This window comes from Trichosurus vulpecula, chromosome 5 (assembly GCF_011100635.1).
Source record: "Trichosurus vulpecula isolate mTriVul1 chromosome 5, mTriVul1.pri, whole genome shotgun sequence".
NCBI classification, from domain to species: Eukaryota; Metazoa; Chordata; class Mammalia; order Diprotodontia; family Phalangeridae; genus Trichosurus; species Trichosurus vulpecula.
This window is the reverse complement of record NC_050577.1, coordinates 277,767,553-277,789,232: the sequence shown is the minus strand read 5'-3', so window position 1 is coordinate 277,789,232 and position 21,680 is coordinate 277,767,553. Positions and strand designations below refer to the sequence as shown.

The following is a 21,680-nucleotide window of genomic DNA, read 5'->3' as shown; positions in this document are numbered from 1 at the left end:
GAAAATAGTCATATAAACTACACATATTAATAAAATCAAGAGACAAGGGACAAAGTTTGGCAAAGAAATAAAGGTTAGTACTATCCCACAGGGCCAGAGGAGAGACCAACATAATATGAGGAAGTGCTTCCCAGTCCAAGATAAATAAATTGGACTGCAACAATTACTCTCTTCCCTACATGGTTCAAAGTAAACGAGTTTTCCCCCACTTCTCTTGGAAGCCCATCTGAAGGAAAACAAATATATTGAGAATGAAGGTTATGTAAAAACCAAAATACAACAATACAAAATTTAAGTAAAATTAAAAGGACAAGGAAAAAAATCTCATTTGAATTAAAATTTACCTAACCCAGTCACAGCTATTTACTGAAAATCACAAGGCTCCACATATATGCAATATAACAGAGTAAATACAGAAAAAGGGTAGCAATTTAACTCCATGTCTATTGGAGTGAAGGCCAACCCCTAACCCAATAACCCCGTCTTTCATAAGAGCTATTTTAAGAGAACAAAGCCTCAGTATAGAACTGTGTGTATTTACTAATTGTGTTAAATAATGAATCTCCTAGTCTTCCAAAATATTATTAGCCTAACAGTTAACAGAAAATCCTGCCTCACAGTCCCTATGCCTTCACTCCAACCAAGGGAGTATTCATTGGACAGGGATTCCTATTGGCTTGCTATCCACACTTGTGCTAATAAGAGCAAGAACATGGACCTTTCCAAAGTTTACCTGTGAGTGGGAGCTCTGAAATCTTTCACCTTGAGTAAAATGACAGAGTCTGATCCTAGACAAAAACAAAGAGCACTCAATTAACAAGAATTAATAATTACTTGTATAATTATTAGTAATAATCAATGTAGCTTTTTGCTACACTTTTTAATTAGCTACAATGCAAGTTCCCATAATTGGCTATATTCTAGTTTCACAAAGAGAACACAGTTGGATGAAACTGTGATGAGTTAGAAGGGCTAATGAGTTCACAAAGTGATAAGAACCAGATCCAGTGCCAGAAAATATTAAATTTCCAGCTGAAAAATCCTGCAGTATAAATTGTCATGATGAAATACGATAACATTAGTTCATCGGTTTGCTCTTTCATGCTTTTCCCTTCTTTTCTCTCTTCCTACTAATATGGCATAGGAGCAGGCTTAGCTCTCATGGGCCTGCATAACGTAGTAAGAGAAACAGAAACATTAAGAAGCAAATCCTGAAATGAACATCTCTCCCACAAAAGGAGCAAAGCAGGGATGCTCCCTTTTCCCCATTGTTATTTGACATGGTTCTACAAATGACAGTGATAGCAATGAGAGAAAAAAGTTAAAAGTATAAACATTGGTAAAGAAGAAACAAGAATATACCTACTAGCTGAAGATATGTTTTACTTTAAAAACCGCAGAGAATTAGCAAAGAAATTGAGACAATTGAAGGTTCAGCAAAATAGCAGGATAAAGAATAAATGCACATAAAACCTCAGCATCTCTAGTCAGAAATCAAAACAACTATGTGATTTCACTTCACACCCAGTAAATCAGTAAAGATGACAAAAAAATGAAAATAGTCAATGTTGAAAGGGCTGAAGATGTGAACAGGCTGAAGTATTTTGGAAAGCAATTTCAAATTATGCTAAGAAAGGCACTAAAATATCCATGCCATTAACCCAAAGATCCTACTCTTAGGAATATACTGCAAGAAAAAGACAGAAAGAAAAAGTCGCACATACAACAAAAAAAGCAATGCCTTTGTGGTAGCAGAAAACTAGAAAGAGCACATGTTCACTGACTGGGGAATGGATAAATAAACTGTGGTTACAGGAATATAAGGGGATATCATTGTACCATAAGAAACAATGAAGAATTCAGAGAAGCACAGAAAGAGATATGAATTTTTGTAAGTTTCAACAATTTGGCTAGCAGCTGTTGTGGGGGTGAAAGCCCAACACAAACCCAACAACAAGAATGCTGCCAAAGCCCAGGTTCTTTTGATCTGCTTTACTAAGGAAAGCAATGTTAAGGGGGTTAACAAGTTTATTTTAATTCAGCATAAAAATACCATTCACTTAGTTCTGGGGAAAAAGCCATCACCCTGAACTTCAGAGCAAATACAGACAAATTACAAACATCAACAGACAGACCAAATACAATTCATAGTTACCAACATCTAGGTTCAGCCAGGGAGCTCATAACAAGGGCTGGCCCAGAGTCATACGCGCCACCACGGCTGTGGGTAAGAACTCCAAAAAATAGAAAGCCAATCCCCGGTTTTATATCTTTTTCAGGGTCAAGGGTGAGTCACACATGCGACTTACCCACATGACCCAAAATGGTCACAAAGATGTGACTTAAACCCACATGGTCTAAAAGCCTCTGATGTCCCAAACATGACACTCAAACCCATGTAAACTAGGCCCTCCCCTGAGGCAAGGAGGTCACCAAGGACTCCCAATCTAATCAAGGAAACAAAGGCCAAACTCTTCAAGGGCACTTGGTTGAACTGAGTGCTAAGAGCCCATTTTGATTGCCAACGCAATGTATAGTAAAGAAAGCTGAACCAGGAAAAGAATCTACGCAATGACTACAATAATACCAAAATACAAGAAAGAACAAAAAAATCTGAATGCTGTATAATTGTAATGACCAAGCTTGGCCCAGAATATGTCCCTCCCATTCACTCTTCTTTGCAGAAGTGGAAGACTATTGAGTGTGGAATATTACATACACTGTCTGATACGGTTGATGCTCTAGTTTTGCTGAATTTTTTTTCTCTTTTTAAAATTTTTAAAAAAGTATTGTGAATTTGAAAAACATCAATAAACATGACCCCTTCCATATACAAACAGAAAAAGAGGATGTATATGAAACTCTGTATCTCTACCACACAGAACTCCATTTTTTTAAAGCACAAATTTAAAATGGTGATTCCAAAACCATCTTATTTACTTATGTCCTCCTGCTCTCTTCTGTGAATTTTAAAATTTTTCAATGATACTTTTTTCTTTCTTTCTTTTTTTTTAGAAATCACTATCATTACCACTCATAACTCTCCCACAACAACAAATTAAAATCACTCCGAGTAAACAATAAATATGATCAAGCAAGACAAATCCATATTGGCCCTGTCTGAAAATGTACATCTAATTCTACACCTAGACTATCACTGCCCACCTTGAGGTGGGAAACATGACTCTTTTTCAAAAAAAAAAAAAACTTTTGTTACAAGGAATGACTTGTTAGGTAGGAAAGGAGAGAGGGATATAGTTGGAAATAAATGAAATGTAAAAATATCTAATTCATTTAACTTAAACCTTACACCATATAAGCACTTTCAAGATGATACTACACAAAAATTTTAATCTCAAAGAATTTTTTTAAAGTGTTAGGTGGATAAGAAACAAATGATTAGAAATAAAAACATGGAGGGGAAATCCTATATTCTGTGGCAAGAACAATCATGTGCTTTAATTGCCAAAAGTATTCAATGTATAAGCATTGAGGGTAGAAAACAAATTGCCCTAGGGTTCAGCAAAAAGTAGTAAAATGGAATGTTTAAGTGAACAGGGTGTTCTAGTTAACTTAATCTTCTTGTTAATGATAATGAAAAAGTTAAACAGAACCCATCATTTCAACACTTCCTGAAAATCCTTCTATAATCTATGAAACTGCTTTTCTGCTTTTTTTTTCAGGGGGTAGTGGGCAACAGAAGAGTTTTCAAACCTGTGATTTCACTTGTATTGGGAATTTCAAGCATAGAAACATCCTCCACAAAGGCAGATGGACAACCAGCCTATGACTTACAGTCTTAGAGGGTTGAAATGAGCACTGAAAAGTTAAATGTCTTACCCACAGTTAAAAAGTTAGTACGTGTCAGAAGCAGGACTTGAACCAGTGTCATAGGGGCATCATAAGATCATTAGAGATAGAAGTGACATTGGAGGTTTATTTAGTCCAATCCTCATTTTAAAATGGGAAATTGAAACCCAGAGACGTTCTGTTATTTTCCCAAGGTCACATAGGTAGTAAAAGACAGATCCAGGATTATTTTGATTCCCAACAAAATCCTTTTTTTCATGTAGCTTGCTGCCTCCCTTCCTGATTCCAGGACTGGCCTCATCTCCCTATCTGTAGCACAATGTCTTCCCCTGCTTTATGAAAGTACGCTTGCATTTCTTTCTAACTGCTCAGAACACAGGACTGCTTTTCAACACTAAGGATCCTGCAGTGCTTCAGCGGTATAACCATGAACAACTGTCAATCATGTCAATCTAGAGCACAGAGTCAATGGATATTTTTGAGTGACAAGTCCCATTATAAAAAGATAGCTTCAAGGGTAGGTTATAAGTCTAAGTTGCACCGATAAATTGTTACCAGCTTGCCTCTTGCCGTTTGCCTTTCTCTCATAAATGTTTTATTTAAAAATTGGGGGATTCTATTTTTTTGAGGTCTATTTAATCATAAGGTGTACTACAGCTAGTAAGTCTCCCAGATCTAGTTAAGTCAGACTACATAAGGGTATTTCTGATTTGGGAGTAGAAATTAGACATTAGGGGGAAAAAAAGCCAAGTAGTTGGTTACACTCTATTTGTAAAACAATAGGTTTACCTTCAGACTGTACATTTGGAGCTGGTATGTGATTTGGCTGATGTGGAGGAGAGGTGCGTTGGTGAGGTTGACAGCGGAGATTAGAATTCTTGGTTTCATTTGTAGCAACACCTAGAAGGTAGGGAGACTGGGGAAATTGTATAGTGGGGTGGGAAAGCTGTTCCTGGGTATTTAAAATGCTGGCTGAGTTGCTTGATGGAGTGTCAGAGCCAATGGTCTGAGCTGCACAGGAGTTTGACTCTTTAAACACTGGATCTTCCAAAGCACTCTTATTGGAACTGAGGCATCGAGACCTAACAAAAGAAGAATACAGTCTCAATATCAAGTAACTTAAACAGTGGCATCAGGTAGACTTAAATTTATGTTTCTGTGACTCACAGGTGTAAAGGAAAATGCGTGGTGGGTTTGGCTATGGAAAACTGTTTTCCAGTAACCATCTGTAGCAACTGTCTGTAGATCTCTCTCTCTCCTTCTCGAACTGTCTGTGAAGAAAATAAAAAAAAAAGTCAAGTATTTACTTCTGAAAGCAGTGTTTGGTAGGTTCTGCCAAAACTCTAGCAGGTTCCTAAGGAAGAGAAAGGGAAGAGTCAGGAATTGTGGTGCCTTTGTATACTCCATCTCTAAAATACAGGCCCTCCTCCCTTCAGCACCTTAGGATCACTATCTTCCTTAGAAGCTCAACTCAACAGTCACTTCTTCATAAAGCCTTTTCTGGTTTCCCCAATTTTAATTATCAATCCCTCTTCAAATTATATGGTACTTATTTATCTGTATACAAATTGACTTCCCCCAGTACAAGGTTAAAAAAGGCACAGAGGAACAGAGGGAAATTCAAAAGGAAACACAGACAAGTAGGATAGCTTTGAAAGTGTAGCACGTTTAATTTACTTTATACTCTTTTTAAAAAAAAAAAGCAATCTCTACATAATAGAGATTTGTGGTTTCACACATGATCCTCTTTTTCTGTTCTAATTTGTATATAGAAATGAGGTTTTTTTGAGTGCGTGCTAAATTGAGAATGATTAAAATAAAAAAGAGTAGGACATTTACCTAGATAGAGTTCATTCTTCTACTACATTTAATTTCTAAGACAACCAACCACTTTCCAGAAATTAAATGACTCATCACTCACATGCTTCCTGCCGCTATCTCCTTCCTTTTTACCTTTCTTTCACATGAGGTGGTCTTACTCTTTACCAAGGTTAATTCTTCCAGCTGCTGAAGTGATCTCATTCCTTTGGGTCTCCTCCAACAGGGTGACCCCCTCCATCATCCCTAGTCTTTCAGTAATCTTCAATCTCTCCCTGTCTACTTGTTCATTCCCTCCTACCTAGAAACATGTTCATGTTTTCCCCATCCTGAAAAAAACGTTCACTTGATCCTTCCATCCTAGTTAACAATTGCCCTATAGGGCTCTTTTGCTCTTCGTGGCTAAACTCCTCAAAGCTGTCTACAATAAGTGTCTTCACTTTTTCTCCTCCCACTCTCTTATTTTTCTTTAAATCCATTATTTATTTTTAACATTTGTTTTTTACAATTTTCAGTTCCAAATTCTCTCCCTCCCTCCAGCCCTTTTGCCACCAATGGGGAAGGCAAGAAATGTGGTATCAATTATACAAGTGAAATCATGAAAAACATTTTCATATTAGCTATATTACCCAAAAAAGTAAGAAAAATAAAGTTTAAAAAATTATGCTTCAATCTATACTCAGACTCCATCAGTTTTCTCTCTGGAGGTAGACAGCATTTTTCATCATAAGTCCTTCAGAACTGTCTTAGCTCATTGTATTAATCTGAATGGCTAAGTCATTCACAGATGATCATTGTACAATATTATTGTTACACATACAATGTTCTCCTGGTTCTGATCACTTCACTTTGCATCATATTCATTAGGTCTTCCCTGACTTTTCTGAAACCATCTTGCTCTACGTTTCTTTTTTTTTCCTTAATAGTATTTTATTTTTTTCCAATTATATGTAAAGATAGTTTTCAACATTCATTTTTGCAAACTTTTTTCTCCCTCCCTTTCTTCACTCCCCCCTCCCCAAGACAGCAAGCAATCTAATACAGGTTATACATGTACAATCATGTTAAACACATTTCCACATTAGTCATGTTGTGAAAGAAGAATCAGAAAAGGAAAGAAAAAACAACAAAAAAGTGAAAACAGTATGCCTCGATCTGCATTCACACTCCATAGTTCTTTCTCTGCATATGGTTAGCATTTTCCATTACAAGTTTTTTGGAATTGTCTTGGATCATAGTATTGCTGAGAAGAGCTAAGTCTATCATAGTTAATCATCACACAATGTTGCTGTTGCTATGTACAATGTTCTCCTGATTCTGCTCACTTCACTCCCATCAGTTCATGTAAGTCTTTCCAGGTTTTTCTGAAATCTGCCTGTTCATCATTTCTTTTTTTTTTTCCTAATTTCTTTTTTAGTTTTGGTTTACAACACTCAGTTCCACAAGTTTTTGAGCTCCAAATTTTCTCCCCCTCCCCCCAAGAGGGCATGCAATCCGATATAGGTTCTACATACACCTTTGCATTAAACTTATGTACTCAATAATCAAGTTGTAAAGAATTAACCAATGGAATGAATCATGAGAAAGAAGAAACAAAACCAAAAAAGAAGGAAAAAAAAGAGAGCAAATAGTTTGCCTCCATCTGCATTCAGACTCCGTAATTCTTTCTCTGGATGTGCACAGCTTTTTCCATCATGAGTCTTTTGGAGCTGTCTTTGAACCTTGTATTGCTGAGAAGAGCCAAGTCCACCAAAATTAGTCATCACAGATACAGTGTATCTGTAATCATGTATAATGTTCTCCTCGTTCTGCTCCCCTCACTCAGCATCAGATCATGCAGTCCTTTTCAGGTTATTATGAAGTCCGTCTGTTCCCCATTTCTTATAGCACAATAATATTCCATTACATTCATATACCACAACTTGTTCAGCCACTCACCAATTGATGGGCATCCCCTCAATTTCCAATTCTTGGCCACCACAAAAAGAGCTGCTATAAATATTTTTGCACATGTAGGTCTTTTTCTCTTTTTTATGATCTCTATGGGATATACCAGACCTAGCAGTGGTATTGCTGAATCAAAGGGTATGCACAGTTTGGTTGCCCTTTGGGAATGTTCCAAATTGCTCTCCAGAATGGTTGAATCAGTTCACAACTCCACCCACGATGCATTAGTGTTCCAATTTTCCCACATCTTCTCCAGCATTTGTCATTTTCCTTTTTTGTCATATTAGCCAATCTGAAAGGTGTGAGGTGGTATCTCAGAGTTGTTTTAATTTGTATTTCTCTAATCAATAGTGATGTAGTTGCTCTACATTTCTTATAGCATAATAGTAATCTATCACAATCATATACCACAACTTGCTCAATCATTCCCCAATTGATAGGCATCCCCTCAGTTTTCAATTCTTTATCACCACAAAAAACAGCTGCCATAAATATTTTTGTACATATAGGTCCTTTTCCTTTTCCTTAAGATACAGACCAGCAGTGGTATTGCTGGCTCTTACTCTCACAATCTGGCTTCTGACCTTATCATTCCACCAAAACTGCTGTCTCCAAAGCTACCAATGATCTCTCAGCTCTTTTAACACTGCTGATCACCCTCTCCTCCTTGACACTCTTCTCTCTAGGTTTTCAGGACACCATTCTCTCCTGCTTCTCCTATCTGTCTGATCTCTCCTTCTCAGTCTTCTTTGTGGGATCATTATGCAGAGCATACCAGCTAACCATAAGTATGCAGAAGGGTTTGTCCTGGGCACTCTTCTTGTCTCCCTCTATACAACTTCACTTACTGATCTTATCAGCTCCCATTGATTTAATTACCAACTCTACACTGATGATTCTCAAATCCTCTTATTCTGCCCCAACCTCTCTGCTGACTTTCAATCTTGCATCTCCAACGGCCTTTCAGACATCTCAAACTGGATGTCCAATAGACATTTTAAAATAAACATGTCCAAAACAGAACTCATTATCTTTTCCCTAAACCTTTTCTCCTCCTATCTTCCCTATTATTGTAAAGGGCATCATCTTCCTCCCAGGCTCACAACCCAGGAGTCACCCTGGACTCCTCATCCCAACCATCCCACTTCAATCTACTGCCAACGCCTGCTGATTTCACCTCTGCAGTATCTTTCCTATTTGGTCCCTTCTCTCCTCTGATACTGCCACCACTCTAGTGCAGGCCCTCATCACCTCCCACTTGAACTATTACAATAGCCTGCTGGTGGATCTGCCTGTTTCAAGTCTCTCATTACTCAAGTCCATGTCAGCCACTAAACTGGGTTTCCCAAAGCTCAAGTCCAACCACGTTACCCACTATTCAATAAACTCCAGTGGCTCCCTACTCTCCGCAGCATCAACTATAAACTCCTCTGTTTATCATTCAAAGCCCTTCATAACCTAGTCCTCCCCTACCTTTCCAGTCTTCTTACACTTTCCTCCCCACCAGGTATTTATCGACTCTTCAATCCAATGATACTGATCTCCTCACTGTTCCACAAACAAGACACTCCATTTCTCAGCTCCAGGCATTTTCTCTGACTGTCATCTATGTCCTGGAATGCTCTCCCTCTTCATTTCTACCTACTGGCTTCCTAGGTGGTGCAGTGGATATAGCACTGGGCCTGAAGTCAGGAAAACTCATCTTCCTGAGTTCAAAGCTGGCCTCAGACACTTAATAGCTGTATGACCCTGGGCAAGTCACTTAACTAACCCTGTTTGTCTTGTTTTCCTCATCTATAAAATGAATAGGACAAGGAAATGGCAAACCATTCCAGTATCTTTGCCAAGGAAACCCCAAATGGGGTCACGAAGAGTCAGATGTGACTGGAAACAACTGAACAAAATCCCATCTTCTATAGGAAGCCTTTCCAAACCTCTCTTAATTCTAGTGTTTTCCCTCTGCTAATTATTTCCTATTTATCCTGTATATAGCTTCTTTGTATATATTTATTTATCACACACCCCTCCCCTCATTAGACTGTGATCTCCCTGAGGGCAGATATTACCTTCTCCATTTTTTATATCCCCAGAGCTTAGCACAGTGCCCAGAACATAGTAGGTACTTAATAAATGTTTACTGATTGATTGACTGTTCTGACACTCTACTCCTTCTATACTGTCTCTCCTGATTTCCTCCTGTTTTTAGAGAGGAACCAACAGAAATCACACCATTTATAACCAATGATTTGGCAAATTAATCATGTTTTGTTTTGTGACATCTTTTGTCACTAACTTTTCCCTTATTTTTGACTTATCTTTCCAGTTAGATCTTTGAGGGCAGGGTCCGTGCTCCAGAGAATGTAAGGCAATGTAGCAAAGCGAAAGGAGTCAAAAGACTAGTGGTTTTCTCACATAACTACTATTAAATGACTTGTTCAAAGTGTAGCAACAATTTGGCTAGCAGCTATTGTGGGGGCTAAAAGACCAACAGAAACCCAACAAGAATGCTGCTAACACAGGTTCTTTTGATCTGCTTCACTAAGGAAAGTAACGTTAAGGGGTTAACAATATTAGCTTAATCCAACATACAAATACCATTCACTTAGTTCAGGAGGAAAAGCCAGCAACCTGAACTTCAGAGCAAATACAAACAAATTACAAACAGAGACAATATAAACAGACCAAATCACAATTCATAGTTACCAGGAAAGCATCAACATCTGGGTTCACGAGCTGGAGAGCTCTTAAACAACGGCTGGCCCAGAGTCACATGCCACTCTTCCAGCAGATGAAAGCTCCAAAGGAGATCGCCAACCTCTGGGTATAAACCTTGTTCAGGGTCAACGGTGAGTCACACATGCAACTCACCCACGTGACCTAAAAGCTTCTGATCTCACAAATATGTGACTCAAACCCAAGTAAACTAGGCTTTCCTTTGAGGCAAGGAGGTCATTGAAGACTCCTAATTTGATCAAAGAAACAAAGCCAAACTCTTCAAGGGCACTTGATTAAATAAGTGTTAAAAGCCCACCTTAATTACCAATACACCAAGTTACTACCCAAATAAGTACAGGACGCAAGATTCGAACTCAGGTCTTGAGAAAGACAGTCAAGAACTCTTTCCACTAAACCACGCTGTGTGACCTGGAGTAAATCCCTTAACTGGTCTCAATTTCAATTCTTCATCTGAAAAATTAGGATAATACCTATCCTGTCTACCTCAAGAAGTTGTCATGAGGATTATACAAGATAATGTATGTGAAAACATACAAACATACTTTACATATCTTCATACCTTATATATCTTTATAAAGGTCTAACACATAGCTTTGCACACAGTAAGTATTCAATAAGTATCTGTCAACTCCTTTTATGCATTTGATAACCAAATCATTATCACAGGCTTTTGGTATTTAACATTTGCTGAATGTTCATAAAGAATTGAATGCTGAACAGGATACTTACAACATCCAAAGAAGCCTAACAGTCCATGGTCACAAAAGGTTCTAACTCTCAAGTATGATGACACACAAACATAACACATACATATCCCTTCCCCTTTTGCGGGGAAGAAGGGGCTGAGGGAGCACGACTACTGGATTTCACTTTTCTTATTCTTTATGTTGAGTTTTTTAGAGATGGATGGAGAGTGAAAGTCATTTAACAGAGATGACATCTAACTCACTTAGTCTATTAGGTTTCAAAGGAAGCAAGGTTAAAGTAAGATCCTAAATGAGGGAAGGGAAGTGACGGAACACTGCTCAAGTGATAAGAGAAAATTCAGTCATCCGTCATCCAAGAACACAAAAGAAATGGGGGCAACAGAGAAGATAAGGACCCATCCAAAATTCCTCCTTGATTTCTTCAGAAAGTGTGAATGGCAGCTGAGGTGGTGACTAGATAGGAGAAACACAGGAAGGCTAGAAAGGTGGAATGAGATTAAGTACCTTTCATAACTATGACTGGAAAAAAAATTTTCTTTCTTCAAGACAAGTTTATTAAAAACCTAGGTATGCAAAGTGCTTTACAAAAGAACTACTGACTTGGGAAATGACAATAAACTTATCTGAACTTCCCCAAGACTGAAGCAAAAAGTTTTCAAAAGAAGAATTTCAAACTACTGACAATCATATTGACCTAAATCACTAGTAAGAGAAATATAAAACAAAACCTACACCCAGCAAACTGGCAAAGATGAAAAAGAGAGAGAAATGGCCAATACTGGAAGGGCTGCAGAACACAAACACACTGATACACTGTTGGTGGAGTTGTGAATTGTTCTAACCATTCTGAAAAGAAATAATGGAATGATGCTAAGAAAGTCACTAAAATGTCCATAATCTTTGGCCCAGAAATTTTACTGCTAGGCATATATTCTTACAGAAACAACAGTCTCAGATGAGCCAAATTATTCTTGCAGCACTTTTGTGGAAACAAAGTCAATGCCCTTTAACTGGAGACTGGTCAAATAAATTGAGATAAATGAATATAATACAATGACCACGTTGTAAGAAATGACGAATATGAAGAATTCAGAGAAAGACAAAGACTTATATGAACTGATACAGAATGAAGTAAGCAGAACCAGAAAAACAATACATAAGAGAACAACGATGTAAATGGAAAGAACAAAAGAAAACTAAACTGAACAAGGGTAGTTATAATGACCAAGTTTGAACCCAGTGGGGGTCAAGAGGTGGGGGGCTAGGTGTAGAATATTATATATACTGTCAGACACAGATGATTTATTAGCTGGTTTTACTGAACTGATATTTTCCCATCATTTTTACTATAAGAAAGGATTCACTATGAAAGGGAGGGGAGGGAAGATTCAGAAATGAATGTCATTTCAAAACAAAAGACATGAAAAATAAGAATAAAATTAGAAAAACACAAATGATGAGAAACAAAGACAGAATGGGCTATCAGAGAGCTGAGAGAGGGAAGAGATCATAGCTTTGAATACCAAAAGCTTTTCTTACCTCTTCTGCTGTACTAATATATCGCCTCTGGGTTTTCTTTGGGCTTAAAAGATTACGACGACATGAACCACTCCATGATGGACTTGTAACAGGCTTAATAGGAAAGGTTTTTTCATATGCAGTCATATGACAGTGATGGTTTGACTTTCCAACAAAAGTGTTTGACATTCCACTGTGAAAAGAAATTGTGACAAAAAAATTAGTTGACAATTACAAAAAGTAACATTAATGGCTTCTCTTGGAAAGAACATATTTCAACTAAATGGAATGGTATTGATTTCTCTACCTGAAAGAAATGAACCATATCCATCATATGCTTGGGAAGTGGCTAGATAGATCGCACTTAAGCATATACACGTACACACATGTACATACACATATTTCTTCATGACCACCCCACTCTATACCTAAATTTTTTGGATAAATGAAGGATGAAGGCAACAAAATGGAAAAATCTAAAGACCTAGATTCTAATCCCAGCTCTTCCAATTACTACTTGTGTGGTCTTGTTCAAATTGTTCAAAAACCTTGTGTGTTTAACATAAGTGCCAGAGGTTTAGTTTCTTCATCTGGAAAACGAGGAGGTTGGACAAGATGGCTGAGGAGCACCGACTATAAAGTCAGGATGACCTGACTTCAAATCTCATCTCTGGATCTTACAATCTGCATGATCTTGGGCAATTCATTTAACTGCCGTGGGTCTCAGGTTTTTCATCTGTACAATGAGGGAATTAGTCTAGATGATCTCTGAGTCCCTTCCAGCTGTAGATTTATAATCTTCTGATCCAGCATTACAACTTGGATGGAGAACAGAACTGCAAAAATTTCCTGAGAAGTAACACCAGAGGGCACCCAAGCCTTCCTCAAAAACAAACAGCTGTATTTCCTAGTATCACTGTCATTCTCTCTCATCTCATTATTCACTCCATTTAAGTAACTATTCTGATACAGCCAATGTTCCTCAAGTCACAGATTTAATGCTTTCAACCATCTCCCATCTAAAGAAAATCCTTGTCAAACTAGAATTCAGCACTTGTCAATCCCAAAGAAGGTCAAGTAAGAAAGAATAGTTTATATTCTTTGTCCTGCCCAGAGAGAGCTGAACTAAATAAAACATCTTTGTGGGCACAATCAATCAAGCCTTATTTACAAGACTGAGTCAATGTTTCTACGTGCTCTTTCTCATCTGTTTTCATCCTATAAATGTAAGATGCCTGCCCATTAGCTAAGAGCTCAGAAAAAGGCTACACATCTGACTAAATCACAATTAGCATAGCATCAGAGTTAACATGAAACTTATTCTTTAAATCAGTACACTGATTCCCCTGGTCTAAGGGAAATCAGGCTGGATCTGAAAAAATCAGGAAACAAGAGTAAAGAAATTTGAAATACACTATCTCATTTCTTTGTCAACTCCTCATGGTAATCAATGTTGAGGGTATGGAAGAGTAACGAGGGGAGGTAGGGGAGGGAAGGGATAGGTGAACTTAGAAGAACTCCAGTATTGCTGCTTCAGAAAAATACTAACATTTCCACACAGAGAGATATGGATATTGTTAAGCCAGAACAGAATGGGAACAGGTAGCAAAGTTAGGGTAAAATGTGTACCCTAGTGAATATATGAGGGTCTTCAAATTATATCAATTTGTAAGATTTTTCTATTTGTTATTTATTATTTGCTCTAAAGTTAAAGAATATTTCACAGAAAAAGTAGTTTATAGATGAATGGCCACCAAGGCTAATCAAGTACAACCCTGCACAACAAGAAGGCAGAATTATTTTGTCATCACACAAAGGTCCATCATCAAAGCAAAATTTCAGAAGATGCCACACTACACCTGGGGGAAAAATCGTTTTAATTAAGCAATTCTCCATTGAATAAACTGTCAAAGTTGAGAAGACAGTTCTAAAAAGGTGAATTGCAAACTACTAACAATCATATGAAAGACTGCTCCAAAACACAAATAAAAGAAACACAACAAAATAACTTTGAGATTTTAGCTCACACAAAGCAAACTGGCAAAGATGAGAAAACATGGGAAGAATTAACACTGAAGATATTGTGGAAAGAAAAGGCATACACTAAAGCAACTATTGGTGGAGCTATGCATTGGTCCTACCATTCTAGAAAGAATGTAGAAGTATGTTAATAATGTCATGAAAATGTCCATACCCTTTGACCCAGAGATCTCAGTGCTTTATCTCCAAAGAAGGTCAAAGATTAAAAAGAAAACTTCGATAAACACCAAGATATTTATAGTGCCATTTCTAATGATTGTAAAGAACTTGAAACAAAGTCCATCCTGATGAACTGAGGAATTGCTACACATGGTACATGAACGTCACGGCATATTACCATACCATAAAAAACAATAACTATAGAGAGACTATAGGGAATCATTGGAAGACATATGAATTGATATTAAGTGAAATAAACAGAACCAGGAAAATAATTCACATAATGACTACAGAAATATAAATGGAAACAACAACACTATTTGAAACTGAACACTGTATATTAATAATGATCAAGCATGACTTGAAGAAGAAGTATGAGAATGTACCTTTCTCCCTTCTTTTCAGAGGTAGAGAACTATGTAAAACACACACACACACACACACACACACACACACACACACACACACACACACACATTCCATCAGACCTGATTGATGTATTGATTAGTTTTGCTGCACTGTCAATTTTTCCTCTTTTTTATTCTGTTATAAGGGATGGCTCTCTGGGTGAGGGAGGGATACATTGGGAAATGAGATGATTTTTTTTGAAAAGATAGGAAGGAGAGGGTGGAGAGAATTCAAAACTCACATGAAAATGAATGTTAAAAATTAAAAATAAATTATTAAAAATAAAGAAGATCAAAAATTTATTAATAGCTTTAGAGCAAGGGTTCTAAATTGGGGGTCCATGAATTTTTCTATTAAAAATTTTTTTTGATATACAGACTTTTGGGAGGCAAGATGGAAGATTAGGCAGTAAACTGCTGTAACTCTCCCATATTCACCTCGAAACAACCATAAAATAGCTCACCCAAACAAATCCTGGAAGAGGAGAACCAGCAAAAAGATGGGGTGAAACAATCTTTAAGCCCAAGAAACTTGGGAAAATGGGCAGGAAAGGTCTCAATCAGGTAAAGGGGGAACACAGTCCAGGACAGGAAGTGTCCCAGCAAGCCAGCAGCAAGCCCCACCTCAGCAAACCACTGAGAGATCCTGAGCCCCACTATGGTAGAGCAGGTCAACAGGACCCCACATGTACCTCAGCACAGCTAAGGGAACAGGCAGACACCAGCTATGAGAACTACCATATGCTTTAGTGTGTCCCCGGGGAAATGCAGAAACACCCCCACCAGACTCAGCACACACCAGATATCAACACTGGAATCCCAGCTTAGCACCAGGTAAGCTGCCAGATCCCTACAGCCTCCAACAGCACCAGCCACCCCCACCCCACCATAGCAGAAGAGTCCCCCACGGGCCTCCAGGCAACATCAGCACAGCACCAGGTAAATAGCCAGAGCCTGCAGCCACAAGAAGCCTAAAACAGTGCCCCTTCCACCCTGGAAGCAGAACTCAAACTTTAAAGAAAGAAAAAGGCCAAAACTGATGAGCAAAAAAGAACAAAAAAAGAATCTGACTATAGAAAGCTATTATGGTGACAAGGAAGATCAAGACACAAATTCAGAAGACAACGATGTCAAAACACCTTTAGGCAAAATCCCCCAAAAAAGCAGGAAGTGGTCTCAAGCCTAAAAAGAACTCAGGGAAGAGCTCAAAAAGGAGCTTAAAAATCATATAAGAGAGGCAGAAGAAAAATTGGGAAAAGAAACGAGAAGGATGCAAAGGAATTATGACAAAAGAGTCAACAGCTTGAAAAAAGAAAGCAACTTCTTAAAAAGTAGAATTGGCTAAATGGAAAAGGAGATACAAAATCCACTGAAGAAAACAACTCCTTAAAAAGTACAAGTGGCCAAATAGAAAAGAAAGTAGCATTGGGGAAGTGGAAGCTAATGACTCTATGAGACATCAAGAACAATCAAACAAAATTAAAAAGAATGAAAAAACAGAAGAAAATGTAAAATACCGCATGGGAAAAACCCTTGACCTAGAAAACAGACCCAGGAGAGAAAATCTCAGAATCATTGGATCACCTGAAAGCCATAATCAAAAGGAGGACCTGGACAGCATCTTTCAAGAAATTATCAAGCAAAACTGCCCTGATATACTAAAACCAGAGGGAGAACAGGCACTGAAAGAATTCACCAATCACCTCAGGAAAGAGATCTCAAAATAAAAACTTCAAGGAATATTATGGCCAAAATTCAGAACCATCAGGTCAAGGAAAAAATACTGCAAGTGGCCAGAAAGAAACAATTCAAATATCCGGAAGCCACAATCAGGATTATATAGGACTTAGCAGCTGCAACATTAAAAGATCATAGAATATGATATTCTGGAAGGCAAAGAAGCTAGGACTACAACCAAGAATCATTTATCCCACAAAATTAAGCATAATACATCAAGGGAAAAAACGGTCATTCAATGAAATAGAAGGATTTCAAGCTTTTATAAGGAGAAGATCAGAATGAAACCAAAAATCTGATCTCCAATATCAAGACCCAAGAGAAGCATAAAAGGTAAAAAGAGTAAAGGAAGCATAAGGGATTTAATAGAGCTAAAAACTGTTTACATGCCTACATGGGAAGATGATACTTGTAATGTAATATATATAGACAGAGGGTACAGATATAAGGTAAATTTGAGAGAATGATATAAAATAATAATTAAGGGATAAAAAAGAGGAGTATATTGAGTGCAGAAGGAAGGGAGAGGTAGAATGGGGTAAATTATTTCACATGAAGAGGCTTAAAAGACCTATTACAGTGGAAGGGAAGATGGGAAGGTGAGCTATGGCCATTGCTTGAACCTTACTCTCATCAGTACTGGCTCAAAGAGGGAATCATATACACAATCAGTAGAATACAGAAATCTATCTTGCCCAACAGGGAAGTAGGAGGGGAGGAAAGCAAGTAAAGGGTGGGGTGGAGAGGGAAGGTATTTGGGAGGGGAGAAGGGGAGGGAGGGGTTTGACAGAAGGGAGAGCAGTTCATCCCCTGATGGTGGTAGAAGTAAAACACTGGTGAGGAGGGAAAGTGTGAAAGCAAAGAGAGGACAATTAGGAGGAAAAATAGGATAGAGGGAAATACACAGTTAGTAATCATAACTGTGAATGTGATGAACTCTCCCATAAAACAGAAGCAGATAGCAGAGCGAATCAAAAACCAGAATCTTACAATACGATGTTTACAAGAAACACACCTGGAGCAGAGAGACACACAAAGAGTAAAGGTAAAGGGTTGGAGCAGAATCTCTTATGCTTTGGCTTAAGTAAAAAAAAAAAAAGCAGGGGTAGCAATCCTGATCTCAGAAAAAGTAAAAGCAAAAATAGACCTAATTTCAAAAAGATAAGGAACGAAATTACATCTTGCTAAAAGGTACCACAGACAACGAAGCAATATCAATACCAAACATACAAGCACCAAACATATACCATCCAAATTCTTAAAGGAGAAATTAAGTGAGTTATAGGAAGAAATAGACAGCAAAACTATACTAGTCAGAGACCTCAACTGTCCCCTCTCAGAACTTGATAAATCCAACCAAAAAAATCAACAAGAAAAAAAAATTTTTAAAAATCAACAAGAAAGAAACTAAGAAAGTAAATAGAATATCAGAAAAGTTAGATATGACAGGCCTTTGGAGAAAACTAAATGGGAAGAGAATGAAATATACCTTTTTCTCAGCAGCACATGGCACCTACACAAAAACTGACCATGTATCAGGGCATAAAGACCTCAAAATCCAATGTAGAAAGGTATAAATATTAAATATTCTTTTTGGATCATACTGCAATGAAAATTACATTCAACAAAGGGTAGTGGAAAGGTAGATTAAAAAGTAATTGGAAACTAAATCATCTAATCCTAAAGAATAAGTGGGTTAAAGAATACATCATAGAAATAATCAATAATTTCATTAAAGAGAATGACAACAATGAGACAACATACCAAAATTTATGGGATGCAGTCAAAGTAGTACTTAGGGGAAAATTTATTTCTCTAAATTCTTACATCAACAAAATAGAAAAAGAACAGATCAGTGAATTGGGCATACAACTGAAAAACAAACAAAAAAGGAACAAATTAAAAATCCCCAATTAAGCACCAAATTGGAAATTGTGAAACTCAAAGGTGAGATTAATAATACTGAAAGTAAAAAATTGAATAAGGTGAAATCACCACCAATGAAGAAGAAATGAAAGCAATCACTGGAAAATCTCTTGCTCAATTATATGCCAATAAATCTGACAATGTGAGTGAAATCAATGAATATTTATGAAAATATAAATTACTCAGACTAACAGATTGGGAAATAGAATGCCTAAATAACCCCATCTTAGAAAAAGAAATTGAACAAACCATTGATGAACTCCCTAAGAAAAAATCCTTAGGGCCAGATGGGTTCACAAGTGAATCCCACTAAATATCCAAAGAATAATTAATTCCAATATTATATAAAATATTTGGAAAAACAAGCTAAAGAGTACTACCAAACTCCCTTTATGACACAAATATGGTGCTGATACCCAAACCAAGGGAGAAAGAAGATTATAGATCAATGAATATTGATGCAAAAAATTTGAACAAAATACCATCAAGGTGATTACAGTAATATATCTCAAGGAATATACATTATGACCAGGTGGGATTTATACCAGGAATGCAGGGTTGGTTCAATATTAGGAAAACTATCAACATAACTGACCATATCAATGACAAAACCAAAAGAAATCATGATTTTATCTCAATAGATGCTGAAAAAGTTTATCCTTATTAAAAACAATAGAGAGCATATGAAAAGGGAGCATTTCTTAAAATATTAAGCAGTATCTATCCAAAATCATCAGCAAGCATTATCTGTAATGGGAATAAGCTAGAAGCCTTTCCAATGAGATGATGAGTAAAGCAAGGATGCCCATTATCACCACTATTATTCAATACAGTACTAAAAATGTTAGCTACAGCAATAAGAAAAAGAAATCAAAGGAATCAGAGTAGGCAATGTAAACAAAACAATCACCCTTTGCAGATGATATAATGGTATACTTGGAGAACCCTAGAGAGTCAACTAAGAAACTAAATGAAATAATTAACAACTTTAGCAAAGTTGTAATATATAAGATAAACCCACAGAAATCATCAGCATTTCTTTATGTGACCAACAAAGCCCAGCAACAAGAGATAGAAAGAGAAATTCTATTTAAAATAACTGTGAACAATATAAAATACTCAGGGGTCTACCTGACAAGATAAACCCAGAAACTATATGAACACAATTACAGAACACTTTTCCCACAAATGAAGTCAGATCTAAACAACTGGAAAAATATCAATTGCTCGTGGGTAGGTTGAGTCAATATAATAAAAATGACAATTCTGCCTAAACTAGTTTACTTATTCAGTGCCATACTAATCAAACTATCAAAAAAAATTTGATAGAATTAGAAAAAATAACAACAAAATTCATCAAGAATATCAAGGAAATTAATGAAAAAAAAATACAAAGGAAGGTGGTCTAGCAATACCAGATCTCAAACTATATTATAAAGCAGTAATCATCAAAACTATCTGGCTAAAAAATAGAGTGGTGGATCAGTGGAATAGATTATGTACACAAGACACAGCAGGAAATGACCACAGTAACCTAGTGTTTGATAAACCCAAAGACCCCAGTCTTTGGGATAAGAACTTACTATTTGATAAAAACTTCTGGAAAAACGGGAAAACAATAGGATGCAAACTAGATATAGACCAACGTCTCACAATATATACCAAGATAAGGTCAAAATGGGTGCCTGATTCAGACACAAAGGGGGATACCATAAGCAAATGAGAGAAGCAAGGAATAGTCTACCTGTCAGATCCATGGGGAAAGGAAGAATTCTTGACCAAACAAGAGATAGGGAGCATTACAAAATAGATAATTTTGATTAATTAAAATTAAAAGTTTTTAAACAAAACCAGTGCAACCAAGAGTACAAGGAAAGCAGAAAGTTGGGAAACAACCTTTACAGCAAGTGTCCCTAATAAAGCCCTCATTTCTCAAACGTATAGAGAACTAAGACAAATTTATAAGAATACAAGCCATTCTCCAATTGATAAATGGTCAAAGGATATGAACAGGAAGTTTCCGGATATAGAAATCAAAGCTATCTATAGGCACATGAAGAAGTGCTCTAAATCGCTATTGATTAGAGAAAAGCAAATTAAAACAACTCCGAGTTACCAGCTCAGACCTATCAGATTGGCTAATATGACAAAAAAGGAAAATGATAAATGTTGGAGAGGATGTTGGAAAATTGGGAAACTGATGCACTGCTGGTGGAGCTGTGAACTGATCCAACCATTCTGGAGAGAAATTTGGAGCTATGCCCAAAGGGCAACCAAACAGTGCATACCGTTTGAACCAATAACACCACTACTAGGTCTGTATCCCAAAGAGATCATAAAAAAGGGAAAAGGACCTACATGTACAAAAATATTTACAGCAGCCCTTTTTGTGGTGGCAAAATATTGGAAATTGAGGAGATGCCCATCAATTGGAGAATGGCTGAACAGGCTGTGGTATATGAATGTAATAGAACATTATTGTGCAATAAGAAATGATGAGTAAGCAGATTTCAGAAAAATTTGGAAAAGCTTGTATGAACTGATGCAAAGTGAAATGAGGAGAATCAGGAAAATACTGTACACAGTAACAGCAACACTGTGTGATGATAAATTATGAATGACTCAGCTTGTCTGAGTAACACAATGATCCAAGAAAAATACAAAGAACTCACAAAGGAAAATGCTATCCACATCCGGATAAAGAACAGACGGACTCTGAATGCAGATCAAAGCATATTTTTTCACTTACTTTATTCTTTTTTGTGTTTTTTCCCTTTTCATGTTTTTCTTCTTTCACAACTATGACTAATATGGAAATGTTTTACATGATAGCACATGTATAACCTATGTCAAATTGCTTACCATTTTTGGAAGA

General features: G+C 37.0%; 1 protein-coding gene across 1 annotated transcript in view; it reads right to left on the bottom strand.

Annotated features, from left to right (window-relative positions):
- The window catches only part of SENP1 (SUMO specific peptidase 1), a 77,387-nt gene that overhangs the window by 27,321 nt on the left and 28,386 nt on the right, over positions 1 to 21,680 (bottom strand). The window contains exons 6-9 of the mRNA XM_036760435.1: positions 12,558 to 12,729; positions 4,978 to 5,081; positions 4,600 to 4,892; positions 734 to 788 (exon numbers count right to left, since the gene is read on the bottom strand). Of these exons, the coding sequence (XP_036616330.1) occupies positions 734 to 788; positions 4,600 to 4,892; positions 4,978 to 5,081; positions 12,558 to 12,729 (624 nt within the window). The remainder of the gene's footprint in view (positions 1 to 733; positions 789 to 4,599; positions 4,893 to 4,977; positions 5,082 to 12,557; positions 12,730 to 21,680) is intronic.